General features: G+C 32.9%; 1 protein-coding gene across 2 annotated transcripts in view; it reads left to right on the plus strand.

Annotated features, from left to right (window-relative positions):
• LOC135922655 (uncharacterized) overlaps positions 1-12,243 on the plus strand; it is a 37,339-nt gene extending 25,096 nt beyond the window's left edge. The window contains exons 26-43 of one of the 2 annotated variants that reach the window (XM_065457082.1): positions 227-386; positions 564-1,102; positions 1,442-1,664; positions 1,918-2,117; positions 2,491-2,906; positions 3,040-3,203; positions 3,530-3,724; positions 3,871-3,983; positions 4,105-4,417; positions 4,935-5,115; positions 5,447-5,539; positions 6,650-6,784; positions 7,542-7,770; positions 8,441-8,571; positions 8,987-9,140; positions 9,540-9,739; positions 9,883-9,999; positions 10,486-12,243. In XM_065457082.1, coding sequence (XP_065313154.1) covers positions 227-386; positions 564-1,102; positions 1,442-1,664; positions 1,918-2,117; positions 2,491-2,906; positions 3,040-3,203; positions 3,530-3,724; positions 3,871-3,983; positions 4,105-4,417; positions 4,935-5,115; positions 5,447-5,539; positions 6,650-6,784; positions 7,542-7,770; positions 8,441-8,571; positions 8,987-9,140; positions 9,540-9,739; positions 9,883-9,999; positions 10,486-11,571 — 4,649 coding nt within the window. In that variant the 3' untranslated portion in view covers positions 11,572-12,243. The remainder of the gene's footprint in view (positions 1-226; positions 387-563; positions 1,103-1,441; positions 1,665-1,917; positions 2,118-2,490; positions 2,907-3,039; positions 3,204-3,529; positions 3,725-3,870; positions 3,984-4,104; positions 4,418-4,934; positions 5,116-5,446; positions 5,540-6,649; positions 6,785-7,541; positions 7,771-8,440; positions 8,572-8,986; positions 9,141-9,539; positions 9,740-9,882; positions 10,000-10,485) is intronic. The other variant, XM_065457083.1, reaches the window with a different exon arrangement.
• The last annotated feature ends 1,053 nt before the right edge of the window (positions 12,244-13,296 follow it).

Raw genomic sequence — 13,296 nt, forward strand, 5'->3', positions numbered from 1 at the left:
TTCTTTATGGGGTAACGATGATCAGAACAATATTCTGATCCTCTTGCGCTAATTCATAGCCGTTCGATTTTATATATATATAAAATGAAGTTTTCACCTTGTTACATCGCCATATATTGAAATACCCAACATGTCTCTTATAATATTTGCAAAACTTGATATCTCCGTTTTGTACAAACGTTATTTTAACAGCCAAAAATATTTTTGTAAAATTAAAAATAAAAAGCGAGCCAAAAGGTAGAAGAAGATTTTTCCGAAGCAGACGACGGTTCCGAAACTCGATGCGATTGGTCTGATGAAGGTGCATGCGCCGAAGTCGATCTGAGCACGCGTAGATGGGGTAGGGCTATTTGTTTCAGGGCCGAAAAGGGACTAACTACTTATGGGTAATTGTTTTTAAAATATGTTACCACTCAAATGACCACTTTTCATGTCACAGAAAATTTCTATATCATTTTTTATTTCCAATGAAAAATCTACATTTTAGTTCTTATTTCATTTTCTTTATATTTAATAATCAACAATATCATATAAAATATATGTTCTTATTTTTAAAAAAAAAGCTGGGCCAGATGGGATGATATATTGAGAGACGATTTTGGCGTAGAACGAAGTTCCCTACCACCTTCAAATCAACAAGACGATATATCAGATAATACCCAGCTAATTTCCAAGAATGAACTAATGGATTCTCCTCCAAAAACAGTTTCACCTGAAGGAACTCCAGCCATCATAATCAAGCAGATCGGCGACGAGGAAGCGTTAACCGTGACAGAATTACCCGCGGATAATAAAAAAATAGAAAATATAGGTGAAGTTAACGAGGTTAAAAAGGATAAAGCTTTACTATCTTCCAGAGGGATGAACCAAGCTAAACTCGAAGCACTTTGCCGATTACTCATATTGCATTGCCTAAAGCACTACAGGGGCGATAGAAACATAAAGTCTTTTATGTGGGAACTTATAGACCCCCTGCAACATAGGAGGGTAATAGAGGCTCAAAAGTTATCCGAAATTGAAACATCCAATATTAACGACGTTAGAGAGGAAGATACTTTCAAAGGTGGCAGTGGGGGTGGGCACAAGTTCAAGAATCATTCAGGTAATTATGGTTTATTTATGAAGTGACCTATAAAGTTGTTCATTTACGCCTACTAGGGTTTAGACCTGTTTTTTTTTTCAAATTTGATTTTTGCCACTCGTTGGCCACTTTATTATTTTTTTAAATTTATTTTTGGCCTGTCTAAAATTTCGAAAAATTGATTTTAATTCGGGCCTATATGTCTCTGTTATGTAGCATAATAGATTCTAACTATTAATTTTTTTTATATCGCTTAAGTTATTTTTATTTAGTCTCTCACTGATATAAACTCTTTTTTTAATTCATTTTTTTTAAACTGAAATCTAAAAATGCATATTCTGACACCTTTTTTTAATTTAGGTCTGTCAGCCCCTGTCCCTCGAGGCAGAAAGGGCAAAAAGAAACCTCTAATCACGTCGATGATTTCTTCAGAAATAACCAGTTCAGACCTCGATCAAATTATCCCGTCCGATGGCCAATCTTCTCCTCTCCCTCTTGAAGCCGAGTGGAGTTCAAACTTTGATACCGAAAAGCTTCTAATCGACCTTGGTTATCGACGCCATTTACAGAGACATGCTAATAAGTGATGGATAATATATTAATATGTCTATTTTAAGTGAATATTTTAAGATCATCTTCTCTTGATTTCATCAAGCTATTATACTCCTTAATACTTTTATCTTGTTAGCAATTAACTCTTTATTATAACATTTAAGAACAGTCTTTTTCTTTCTCTTCTATCTTTGCGGGGACGGCCCCATATTAGTAAGGTTAAAAACAAAATAGATATTGCCGACAAACAACCAATATAGTAACACATAAAATAAAATAATTAGAATACTTCTACGGGTTCGGATGCTTTACTACCTGCGTAGCGAAATAATTGGTGACGTGGGCGAGGACATTTTGAGTGGCCGAGGGCCCGATATATCTAAGCTGAGCATTCAATTACCATCCTTCGTAGATCCCGAAATACCCGCTCCTTGGTGGAACGCGCAGGCCGATAAATCTCTGCTTGTCGGAGTTTTTAAACACGGTATATACATGCACTATTGAAAAATAACATTTTTTTCTGTGTACTGCTCACTTTAAAGTTTTGTATAAAAATATAATATTTACCTTACTTCTAAAACTGATTTACTTTTCATAAGCAAGAAAGAAAAAGAAACGGAATTATATCTTACATTATCGCTTACGTAGCGAATCGGCTTTTGTACTAGCAAAATTGTTGGAAGAAGGTTGTCATGTATATAAGTTTTTGCACTTGATTTATATAATCGCCAGATAAATGAATAATACCCTAGCTAAAAGCTTGGTCAGTCATTTTTCTCGAAGGTTATTTTTTTTAAAAAAGTAAAGTGTGCTAATTATGATTTTTTTAAAATGAATTCACAACATCATCCCCCAAGGTTACGAGAAATATGAAGAGATGCGGCTCGATCCATATCTATCCTTCCCCTCGTTATTCTTACCTAACAATGGTAGCGATCTACCTTCCCTTCCAGTATCAACGCCTCCCATAATCGACGACTGCCAAAAAGCGTTGAGAAGTTCGGTCAAAATTGTCGCCAGCGAAACGGTGGATTCTCAAGCCCAAGAACAAGGAATCCCAGAGGAAAAACATCCTCTTGCTAAAAAGACCCAATTGGACGTTGGAATTGATTCTGGAACGACTAAGATGGTTGTCGAGGCGGAAAACGGTGAATCAGAGAATAAGGATATGAGCGGGAGATGGCCCATCCCTTCAGCCCTGACCTCTAGGTTCAGGAGAATCATAACGGCTTATCAACGGGCTCACAAGAAGTTGCTGATGAAATTTGAGAAGGTTTTTTTTAGTTGTTTTGGATATCAAATTAAATTTTGGTTTTTTAAAATTCAGCTTTAGATATTATTTTTTTGATATTTTTTGTTTCTCAAAATGAGATATTTTTACTTAATAAAAAAAAAAAAATTAAAAGAACAACGAAAAACGCGAAAGACTGTTGAAAGAACAAATGTCGTTCAAAACGGAAGAATCTCCGTCTGACCCTAAAGCTTTGTTTACTTCTCGAATACTTGCGCGGGCCGTATCCCGTTTGGAAGTATTTGCACCCTCTCGCTCATCTAATAATACCTTATCAAGGTTTGTCCGTAAATAATGTCTTCAGAATCACTTAAATATATTATAAATAATTATTTATATTTTTTGATTATTTTTCGCTGAAGGGTTAGGGGGTAAGGAAATATTCGGCGAAAAGTTTAAGAATTAGTTTAATTTTAAAAATTAACTTTTAATTTATTTGATATATAGAAAATTTGCATTGTCCTAGTAATATTTGTAAAAAAAAATGTATTTAGCCGCATCATTATTAACAATTTAGATTTTAAAAAGATATTTTGGCATTAAAAATAATTTTGGTTTTAAAATAAATTGTTTACTTAAATCCATCCTTTTAAATTAAACAACAGACTAGGCTGCGATTGGTCTGCTAGGGACCAATCAGAATTTCTAGCCGTTTTGATGGACACTGGCGTGCTGGCCAATCGTGAGGACGCATCTAATGCTCACACTTCAAGACGTACAAATAGTGCTGGTGCAGATAACGAAGAGAACATGCTACTGTCTTGTTACGAAGCTGTTTTTGATTGGTCTGTTTACAGAAGGTATAATATATTTATATTTGGGCATTCGATTTTGGACTGGCCCCTGTATTTCTTAAGAACTTATAAATAGTAAAAAATAAATCATTATAATTTTTTAGGAATATTTTTCCCAAGTTAATTTTAAATTATCAAAATATCAATCATAGGTTTCACGGGTCCGCCTTCTCAAGAAAGGCCGACGCCCATTTGGAAGAATTTTTTGTTTCCGCTTACGCTAATTCCGTCAAGACTCTGGGATTACAACTCACTTCCTTTGAAGGTCATTTTTTCTCCCCTATTACCATCTAAATTAATATTGATTTTACCTATATAATTTGATGTTTTTCATATGACTTCACCTAACATAATTTAACAAAACAACTCCAAAAAAATTTGCGCAGAACGTGCCTTGAAATTCTGTCCGGATCTTAACTTAAACCCCGAAATAGCCTGCCAGTTTCTGGACTCCGTGGATTTGCTTAACTGCGTGAGGGTCGAGCTTCTCTCTCATCACCCGTCACTTGATAAGGCTATTTCGGCGCTCCCTAGAGGCCCTAGCGCTTTCGCGAAAGATCTTTTTCCCCAAGATTCTGCCGAGAGATCACCCGAGAAAGCCAATGATAACAATAGGGCTGATAAATTTATGGCTGAACAGATGCCCCTATGGTGGGACAATGAGATCTTCGACAGAGAGATGCTGATCGGGGTAGCTTGGTAAACAATATAGATTTTATTATATATTTTTGAATGATGGTTTTATCGGTACATTTTTTCCAATAATACATGTTACTCGCTCAGATTTCTAAGAGCTTAACTTAGACAATTCGCGATGGGCGGGGTCCTTTTTTTTGTGTGAGAAGATTTGGAAAATAATAATATTTTGCTTTTTTTTAAACACTTTAAATCAAACTCGTTCAAATATAGGAAGTTCCTTGTTATCATTTATTTATTATTATTAATTAGGTAAATAATATGCTTCAAATTCAAATAATTTATATATAAAGATTGATATGCCAATAAAACATACCACTAAATCTCACATTAAAAACTAAGATTATTATTTTATCTTCTTTCGAAAAGTTTTTAGAATAAAAGAATCTGTAACAAACGCATTTAAGTGTTCCGGTTTTCTTTTTTATTGACTAAGACATATTTGTGTTTACTAAGATCAATCCATAACTATCTTATTTTGGAAAATCATTTTACTTTCTTTCATTATATAATCAATCAGTCACGGACTTGGGAACGTGGCCGAAACCATTTTTTCCAACCCGGCCTTTTCCTTTGCCGACATGATGAAGAAACGCAGGAATATCAGGGATAAAAATAACTCCGCGATCAATTCCGTGGCGCTCACCATCAAGCAGCTATTGGATAAGGTCTCCATTAATGTTCACGAGCAAGGAGCTCAGGTTAGTTCTCCGATGAATGATTAACTACTCATGTCACGTTTAAACTCACTATTTTTTCCCTATACGCTAAGGCCTTCCTTTTTCATACATTAACACATTGTTTTAAGGTTATTATAATAGAAAGTATAATGCTCTATGTGAAGTGAATGACCTTACCGCAAAAAATTTTGTAATAGTGACCATGTACATATTAACTACCCCATTTTTAAAGTTGTCATCTTTGTGTTACTTCTTAGTTCATAATGTCGATATCAATCACGAAATCCTAAATTTTAGAATTATTTAAATACTCTTAATATTACCTATTTATGATTGTTTTAAACATTTAAAGCAGATATCTGAAATGGACGCCATCCCAAACTTGGATAAATTTATGGCCACGTTACAACAGCAGAAATGCGACAAAATGGATAAGTTTCCTCAAGTATTTATATCATTTTTTTAAAAATGATAACCACTATTAGTATTATTATAAAGTCATTGAGAATAATCTACTAAATTATAATAACATATTATTGATGCATTTAAAATGATCAATAATTCTTGGACTTTAGAAAAACAAGGCCGGACAAAAGGGGTCTGGGGAGGGGGAAGACCCCCAGGCTTTGATATATATGCACTCCCTCTAAGGAAAATTCCTAGCTACGCCACTGCCACTATCATTGTGACCATTGAAATTATGATAAATGGATAATATTCCTTGATTGCGAATGTTATTTTGTTATTGCATATCAAATTTTCTCTTAATGCCTCATATCTCCACTCAATTAATTTCATTTACAACGAATTTAGCCTAAAAATGAACACTTTTGCTAATATTCTAAAAAAAAATTAACACAAAAGAAAATCAACATATTAAAATTCGATTTTGATTCATGAATTGTGTTGTTAATGCTTAGTCGTAAAATTTAAAATTTACGACCCAATTTGTTGCCTGGGCCTGCTCTGAGTACTAACCTGGGGCATATTTTATGGTTATGTATTAATCGATAGTTATCATATGAGATATATCAATTTTTTATTTAAACTCCCCCCCCCCCCCAAGGTCGTATCATATTAAGATAAAGTGAATGAAATACTATTTTATTATCCTAATGAAAAGATATTTCAATTAGCTGTTATTTGATGCCCATCATATCAATATTTGAGGCTGGTAAAATTATTCCTGGCCCCTTTAATAATAGCTTCGTCCATAGAGAAAAAGCGCTTGATCTCTTATTCAATAGTTCTTATCGATTAAAACCATATATGATCAAGAAAAAACAACTTAAGATATATGGGTTTGTGTTACATGTCTGTGGCGGGGTTCTTGCTCAGAGCTGGTTTAGCCTATTTTTAGACCCAACTACTTGGTCGTTTTATACAACTAACCATTTAACAACACTACCCATGAGGCATAAACAGAACCATTTTAAAATCTTTAACCAACCGATTCAATGTGGGAAAATTTGTGCTATCAATTTTAGACCTCTGATTGATTCCCTATTTATTACTAATTAAAACAATTTATACGAAACCTATACTCATAAATTAGACCTCGGCAATTGTTCAAAGATTAAGATCAATTTGTGATGCCGTATTTGGAAGACAAAATTGGATGCGGAGAGAAAGAAAGATTGAAAATGCTCTTCCTGATACGAAGCCTTCCAAACTTCCCAAACCATTCGAGGTCTACTATTTTTTATTTTTTTGCAATATATGATTTTTTTTTAAAAAAAAATTATATAATTGCAAATCCCACAAAAGATAAGTGAAATCAATAGCCAGGTCTTAATTTGGTCTAATTCTCAAGCGCCTGATCTTGGTTCCTGATCTTCACTATATAAAGGGGAATTTAAAATCTTATTAGTATTTTTGCATTTAATTATTAGTGGTTGTTAAAGGTTACTTTTGAAAAATAACTAGTTCTTAAAAAGGTAAATAAGATTATAAGTTACTTAATAAATTATTTATATAACTCAATCATTTTTTATACAAAATATTTTTTTATGATTTAAAAAAACATTGAAAATAATTGCACTAAAAAAACCACAAATATAATATTTATTTGCGCTGAAAGAATATATCGCAATATAATATTTATTTTTCGTAAAAATTTAGGCTTAATAAATATTTATTCGACTTTAATTATAAACTATTTTCCAAATTGGGATATAAAAGGATGGCTAGTTTTTCTCTAAAAATAGGCTTCCCTAGGCCAGAAATTTTTTTTTATAGGAGCGTTTTGGTTAATATAAATGAGGAGACATAGTCATTTTAAATTTGAGAAATCATCATATAAAGATAATAAATGATATGCATATTATATTAAACATATTTTTTAACTTAAAAGTAACTAGTTACTTTTATAGTTACTATAACAAAGCTGTTATGCATAAGACTCCTATATACTTTATTTAATATCATCTTTTTTTTTGAACACCAAGGAACTAAAGTCTTTAGATCCTCTGGCCAAAAAGGATGACAAATTGAACATACCACCTTCTCCCGTAGTTAACAAACGTAGGCGAATTAAGAAAGACGATTTGTTGGCTCAAAAGGTTCAAATGTTCAAAGCCGCCGTCTCGAAAAGGGGAGGAGCTGCTTTCAATGCCAATAATAATGGTTCCGATCACGCAACACCTGATAGAAATTTCGGCAAAATTAATCCACCGGGTTTTGATTTTTACTTTACTTGTAAAGAGTTGGTTTTTTTTTTGGACATTAAATTTTAGAATTTCAGCTTTTATATCCTGGTTTATATAGCTAGTACAGAATAATCTCATTTATTATATTCCCATTCAAAAGTCCGATTAAATAAAGAAAAAGTTTCATCAAAAAAAATATAGAGAATCAAAAAATGAAAAGTCCCAGTAGAAATGGAAAAATCCTATTCAAGGAAAACTTTTTGGACCTCTCTTATAGTGCAACCTAATTAAGCGTTTCTTTATGGAAAACGCAAACAATACATTTCAAATTTATAAAAACGCAAATTTTTTTTTCGAGAACGCTCAATTAGGTCGCGCTATTATGTTATTTTTAATCAATATTTATCATATTTTTAAATTTATTTCCCTTGTCATCATTCCTACATTTTTTTTTTCACTCTTTCACATTTTTTTACTATAAAATTTTGCCATATAGACCACATCTGAATCCAACAGAAAATGTGTTTTTTTAATGGAAATATCAGAATTCAAAATTCTAATAATTTTGACACTTTCATATAATTGATTCATTTTCTTTTTTGATTTGACTCTTTTCCTTTTCTGTTTAAATTTTTTCCTTTTTTGAATGATATTTTCCGGTAACTTATTAAATTTTTTTGTTTATTTTAAAAAAAAAGATACTGGCGATAAACCTTTCTTGCCCATGCCCCTACTCTCCTCAATCTTCCCTGGTTCTTCTAACTCCAGCAATCAACAACATAATCCAACAATCTCGGCCAGAACTCTTAGAAATAATTCTAGGGCAAAAGTACTCATTTATTATGCCTTTCCACTTTTAACCTAGGATTTTACTAGGATCTATTTTAAAATACTTCGCGTATTTTGAACCGTAATGCCCCCTTCATTCCCTCTTTTTTTTCTCGAAATATTAAAAAAAAATGGTTGTTACATTTTTAAGGAATGAAATATCATGATAGGAAAATATATATATATTTATTAAGGAATTAAAGTTTAAAAAGAAATGAATGTTAATAATTTTTAATTTCAATTTTATGATATAAAACAACGAATTTTCAAGAGTGAGTATTCATTTCAATTTTAAAAATATTAATTTATTCAAATGAATTATTTTACACCTTCAGGAGCAAAAAAATTAAAAAAATATAATGGCACTAATTTTTTTTAAAAAAAATAAATAATTGATTAATTTTTCATATATATAGACCAATCAAAATATAAATTACGCCGAGTTGGAGGAAGAAGAAGAGGCAGCTTGCCTATTGGATTACCAAGAGAAGATGCAAAAGTTTTTGTTCGAAAAATTTGGTCCTTTTGAACCCCCTAAATCCCGCGGTTCGGGAGGGAAGAAAAAAAATGGTTTTATTAATTTGAAATTTATATATTTTTTAAACACATCTCATCCCCTTACTCTTATTAATGAGAGTAGTTAATTTCATGGTCGTCTCAAACTAAGGTAAATAAACACCCTTTTTTGTCGCAATAGTTGTGAATTCAAATATATAATTTTTTTAGGTATAACATAATATCTTATGTTTGACTTGGTCTGAGTCGGGTCTACACACCATATTTGCAAAAATAAATAAACATAACATAAATAACCCTCTGGTGACCTTTAAAAAAATCAATCTCTTTTTTATTGACCGTGACCAACTTATGGACCTCTTAAATCCCAGTTTTTTTTCATTATTTATATTTTTTAAATCAAATCAAGTTTATCCATATTAACTCGACTAATAAACCATCCTAATTATACAGACAATTTCCCTCCGGAAAATTTCCTACCCCCTTTTCCGTTCTTACCTATGCCCCCATTGCCCCGTGGTTTACCTATCCCTCCGAATTCATCTTCTGGATCTCACCCCGAATCGGCTAGAGAAGCGGCCGCTTTCCTTGAGATGCTTTTAGCGGCAGCCAAATCCGACAACGTGAATTATAATGCACCCGCAACTGCCAAGGTTTGGAATTTACTTTTTATTAATTCATTTTTTTAAAAAAAAATATTAAATGGGAAAAACCTGATAAATGCAAATTTTAAATTTTTATTTATTTTAAAAACACTTAATTTATATAATATGTGTATACTACTTTTTTGAAAAAGAAATTACGCGATGAACTAACGGCGTCTAGTCCATACGAATCAGAATCAGCTCTCGATCTTTCCAAAAATCTTTTCAGAAATTTAACTCCTAACTCTAGAACTCATTCATCCCCATTGGTAAATTTATTAAAACCCCATTTCTTAAATATTCTTTTTAAAGAATCTCTCTTTTTTAAAAAAAAGGGGTTTAAAGATTTATTTAAAGTGCGAAATTTTGAAACATTTATCAAAATATTATTTAAAAATAATATGTATAAATGAACCATATTATCCTAAAAATTGGAATTTCGCTCTCCTTGGCATAAAAGAAAGTTTAACCGAAGGACTCATCTTCATATTAATTGTTAATTTGTAGATTTTAAACATGAAATCTAAATATCTTTCTCTATTAATAATAAAACACATAATCAATACTTTTTATAACAAGCTGGTGATTTTTTGTAACTTTTATTGTTAATTCAATTTTTTTGCCAAATGGATAGTAATTTTATATTAATTAATGGATCATATTCTAGAGTACTCCAAATTTTAGAACAATGATTGTTCAGTATTTTTTAAAACGTAAATATTTCATTTAAAGTTATAAATATTTATATATCATAGCAACGGGAAAGCGACAGAAAATCTAAAGGAGACTCACAACATCATCACCCACAACAAGTTCCAACTTCTACATCCTCGTCCAAAAAAAGACGTGGCGGAGCTGTGCCCAAGGAAGAAATAAAACCACGTCGCCTTATCTCTAAAGAAAATCTTAGTTGCGATTCCAAAGAATCGCCCAAGGAGATTATGAAAGAGGTCAAAGAAATGTCTCAGAGCGAACCTCAAGAATGGCGTGTACCACCTCCTCCACCCTTTTTCCATCCAGCTTTTATGTTCGGCCCGCCCCCATCCCAACATAACTTTCCTTCTCATAACTTTCCTCACTCACTCCCTTCACACGTCCCCCCTCCGTTTTCCCCCGATGCAGCTTCGGCCGCTTGGAAATCGATGATGACAGCCATGATGGAAAACGAAACCTCACCTTCTATGGGAGGTGCTTCTGGTAGTAATAGTAGTGGTTCGAAAAAACGGGCAGGAAAAGGCCGCAGAGTTCATCCTCTAGAACCAGATGGCGCTCCTCCTGGAATGCCTTTTTCCCCTTTTGGACATCATATGCCTCCCCCTCCTTTCCCACCACATCTTCTGGCCGCCGCCTTAGAGGATTATTTTTCCTCCGGCCCTCCTCACGATTCACGTACCCACGACGATTCGAGATCGTCCTCTTCTCCCAAAGATATGGAATTCCCGCCACCACATTTTCCCTCTATGTTCGCATCGCCCCATCACCCGTTTGCACCTCCCCACTTTCCCGGATCCATGTTTCCACCCCCATTTTTTATGCCTCCGCACTTCGCTTCCTCTCCCAGAGGAGGTTCTTCTTCATCTATCCCTTCTCTCAACCCACTAGCAATACGAGGAGCAGAAAAACATACCTTGGAAGACTCGGCCGATAACTCTAATTATTTTCCTTTCAAAGAATCGCAGGGACCCGCTAAGAAACGAAAAGTAAGGGAATCCCCAACTGCTGCAACAACTACACACGCCACACCCGCCGAAAATTTCGTGAGCTCTTCCAGTATCATGGCTGCGGGAGGTGGAAGGTTATTAGAAAAAATCGTAAACAAAATAAAGAAAAAGGGAGCTTGAATGATTGGTCGATGCAACATGCATGATAGGTTTGAAGGCTGCTGCTTTGTTAGTCAAAGGAATATGATTTTATTATAAAGCATGCATTTTTTCCTGTTGGTATTTATAATTACGAAATCTATTTGCCGCGCGATGATCATTTTTGTTCCTATCTTGATTCTATTTTTTAGATACCAGTTTGTTTGTCTCAGGAAAATGCGAAACTACAAATCCAGTTAAAAATGATTCTTTTTTTTTAAAAAAAATGATATTTATATAATTTTTTTTATAAAATATATAATATTTCGATATCATGTAACATATTAAAATTATTTTAAAATAATACATTAAAGTATCCTTAGAAGTTTTATATGCGCATTAATTGTGAATTTTTTTTCTAGGAACACCTAAGCCCCCCCCCCCCAAGCCCCTTCACCTTTTATTTCTACAAATTGAGGAAAATAGATTCTTATTTTGTAATAAGAGATTTATTCGTTGATTGGGTTGTTCATATGGCACATTGTATTTCTTTTGTATTATATAGTTTAACCCTAAAATACAAGTATTTGTTTGGCACCTGCTAACTAATATATCTATTTCATTTTTATAATCTTTTTTAAAAAAAAAATTATATTATATATTTATTGATGATTGTAACATAAATAAAATAAATTTTTATCTTTGTGTCCCCAAGTTTCAGTTAATTTGATTTGAACATTGTTTTAAGTTGAATAAGTAAGGAAATTCAGGTCCTCGGTGAACACGTCCCAGTTTGTTATACCAAACAATATTTAGCAACAGCTGTATATTTAATGTAATTTTTAGTATTATTAAATTTTATTTTTTCTTTCTTAGATTGAAAAACGAAATTCACTATATCGCATTAAATTTGTAATGAGCGTGATAAACCCCCGGGCATTATTCTGCTCACACAGTTAGTGCGAATGTTAGTTTCGAATTTCGCTCTAACTGGAAATGCGGGGTTTGTCCTATTAAATTCATTTAAGAGTTATTAAAAACGAAGACACGACTTCTTCTCGATTCACGCGCATCTAGTGTTGTTAAACGGCTCGATTTGAGCCGATTTTTAAAAACTGCTAACTCAATATTTCACCCAGAAAAAATTTATGCAAGACTGAAGATTTTGATCATAGGTTTTACATCTTTTAGCAAGAAAAATAGGCTTAGGCAATATTTTTCTTGCTAAAATATTGAGTCAGCCGTTTTTAAAAATAGGCTCTAATCGAGCCGTTTAATAACACTACTCGTATCCTCACATCTCCAACAATTACCAAATCTCATATCCTTACCTGTCTTTTTTTCTCCCGTTCACGGATTTGACCATCCAAATTAGTTAATATACTGTGTTTGGCATGCAAGTATTAATTACAAACAGTATTTATTAAATAAAATCCAGAATTTTTTTATGCCATTTTGATTGGACCATTTTTTTAAAAATAAATGTAAAAATTAAGGTTGGAAGGAAGCGATATCACGAATTTTTTGATATAAGTCACTTGTTGTGCTTATAATAAGGTGGAAAAAAATAGCCTCAATGGAAATAAGAATGTTGAGATGGATGTCAGGGTGGGTAGAAGTCAGAGATCTGCAAAGCTCCCATTCGTAAACTCGCAAGCTGATCAAATTTAAAATATTTAATGTACTAGGCCAGGCAAAAATTATAACTATTTGTGGATAAAAAATAAACGGGTCGGGCCTGACAATACATACAAAAAGATTAGGTCG

This window comes from Gordionus sp. m RMFG-2023, chromosome 1 (genome assembly GCF_954871325.1).
Source record: "Gordionus sp. m RMFG-2023 chromosome 1, tfGorSpeb1-WG-v2, whole genome shotgun sequence".
NCBI lineage: Eukaryota > Metazoa > Nematomorpha > Gordioida > Chordodea > Parachordodidae > Gordionus > Gordionus sp. m RMFG-2023.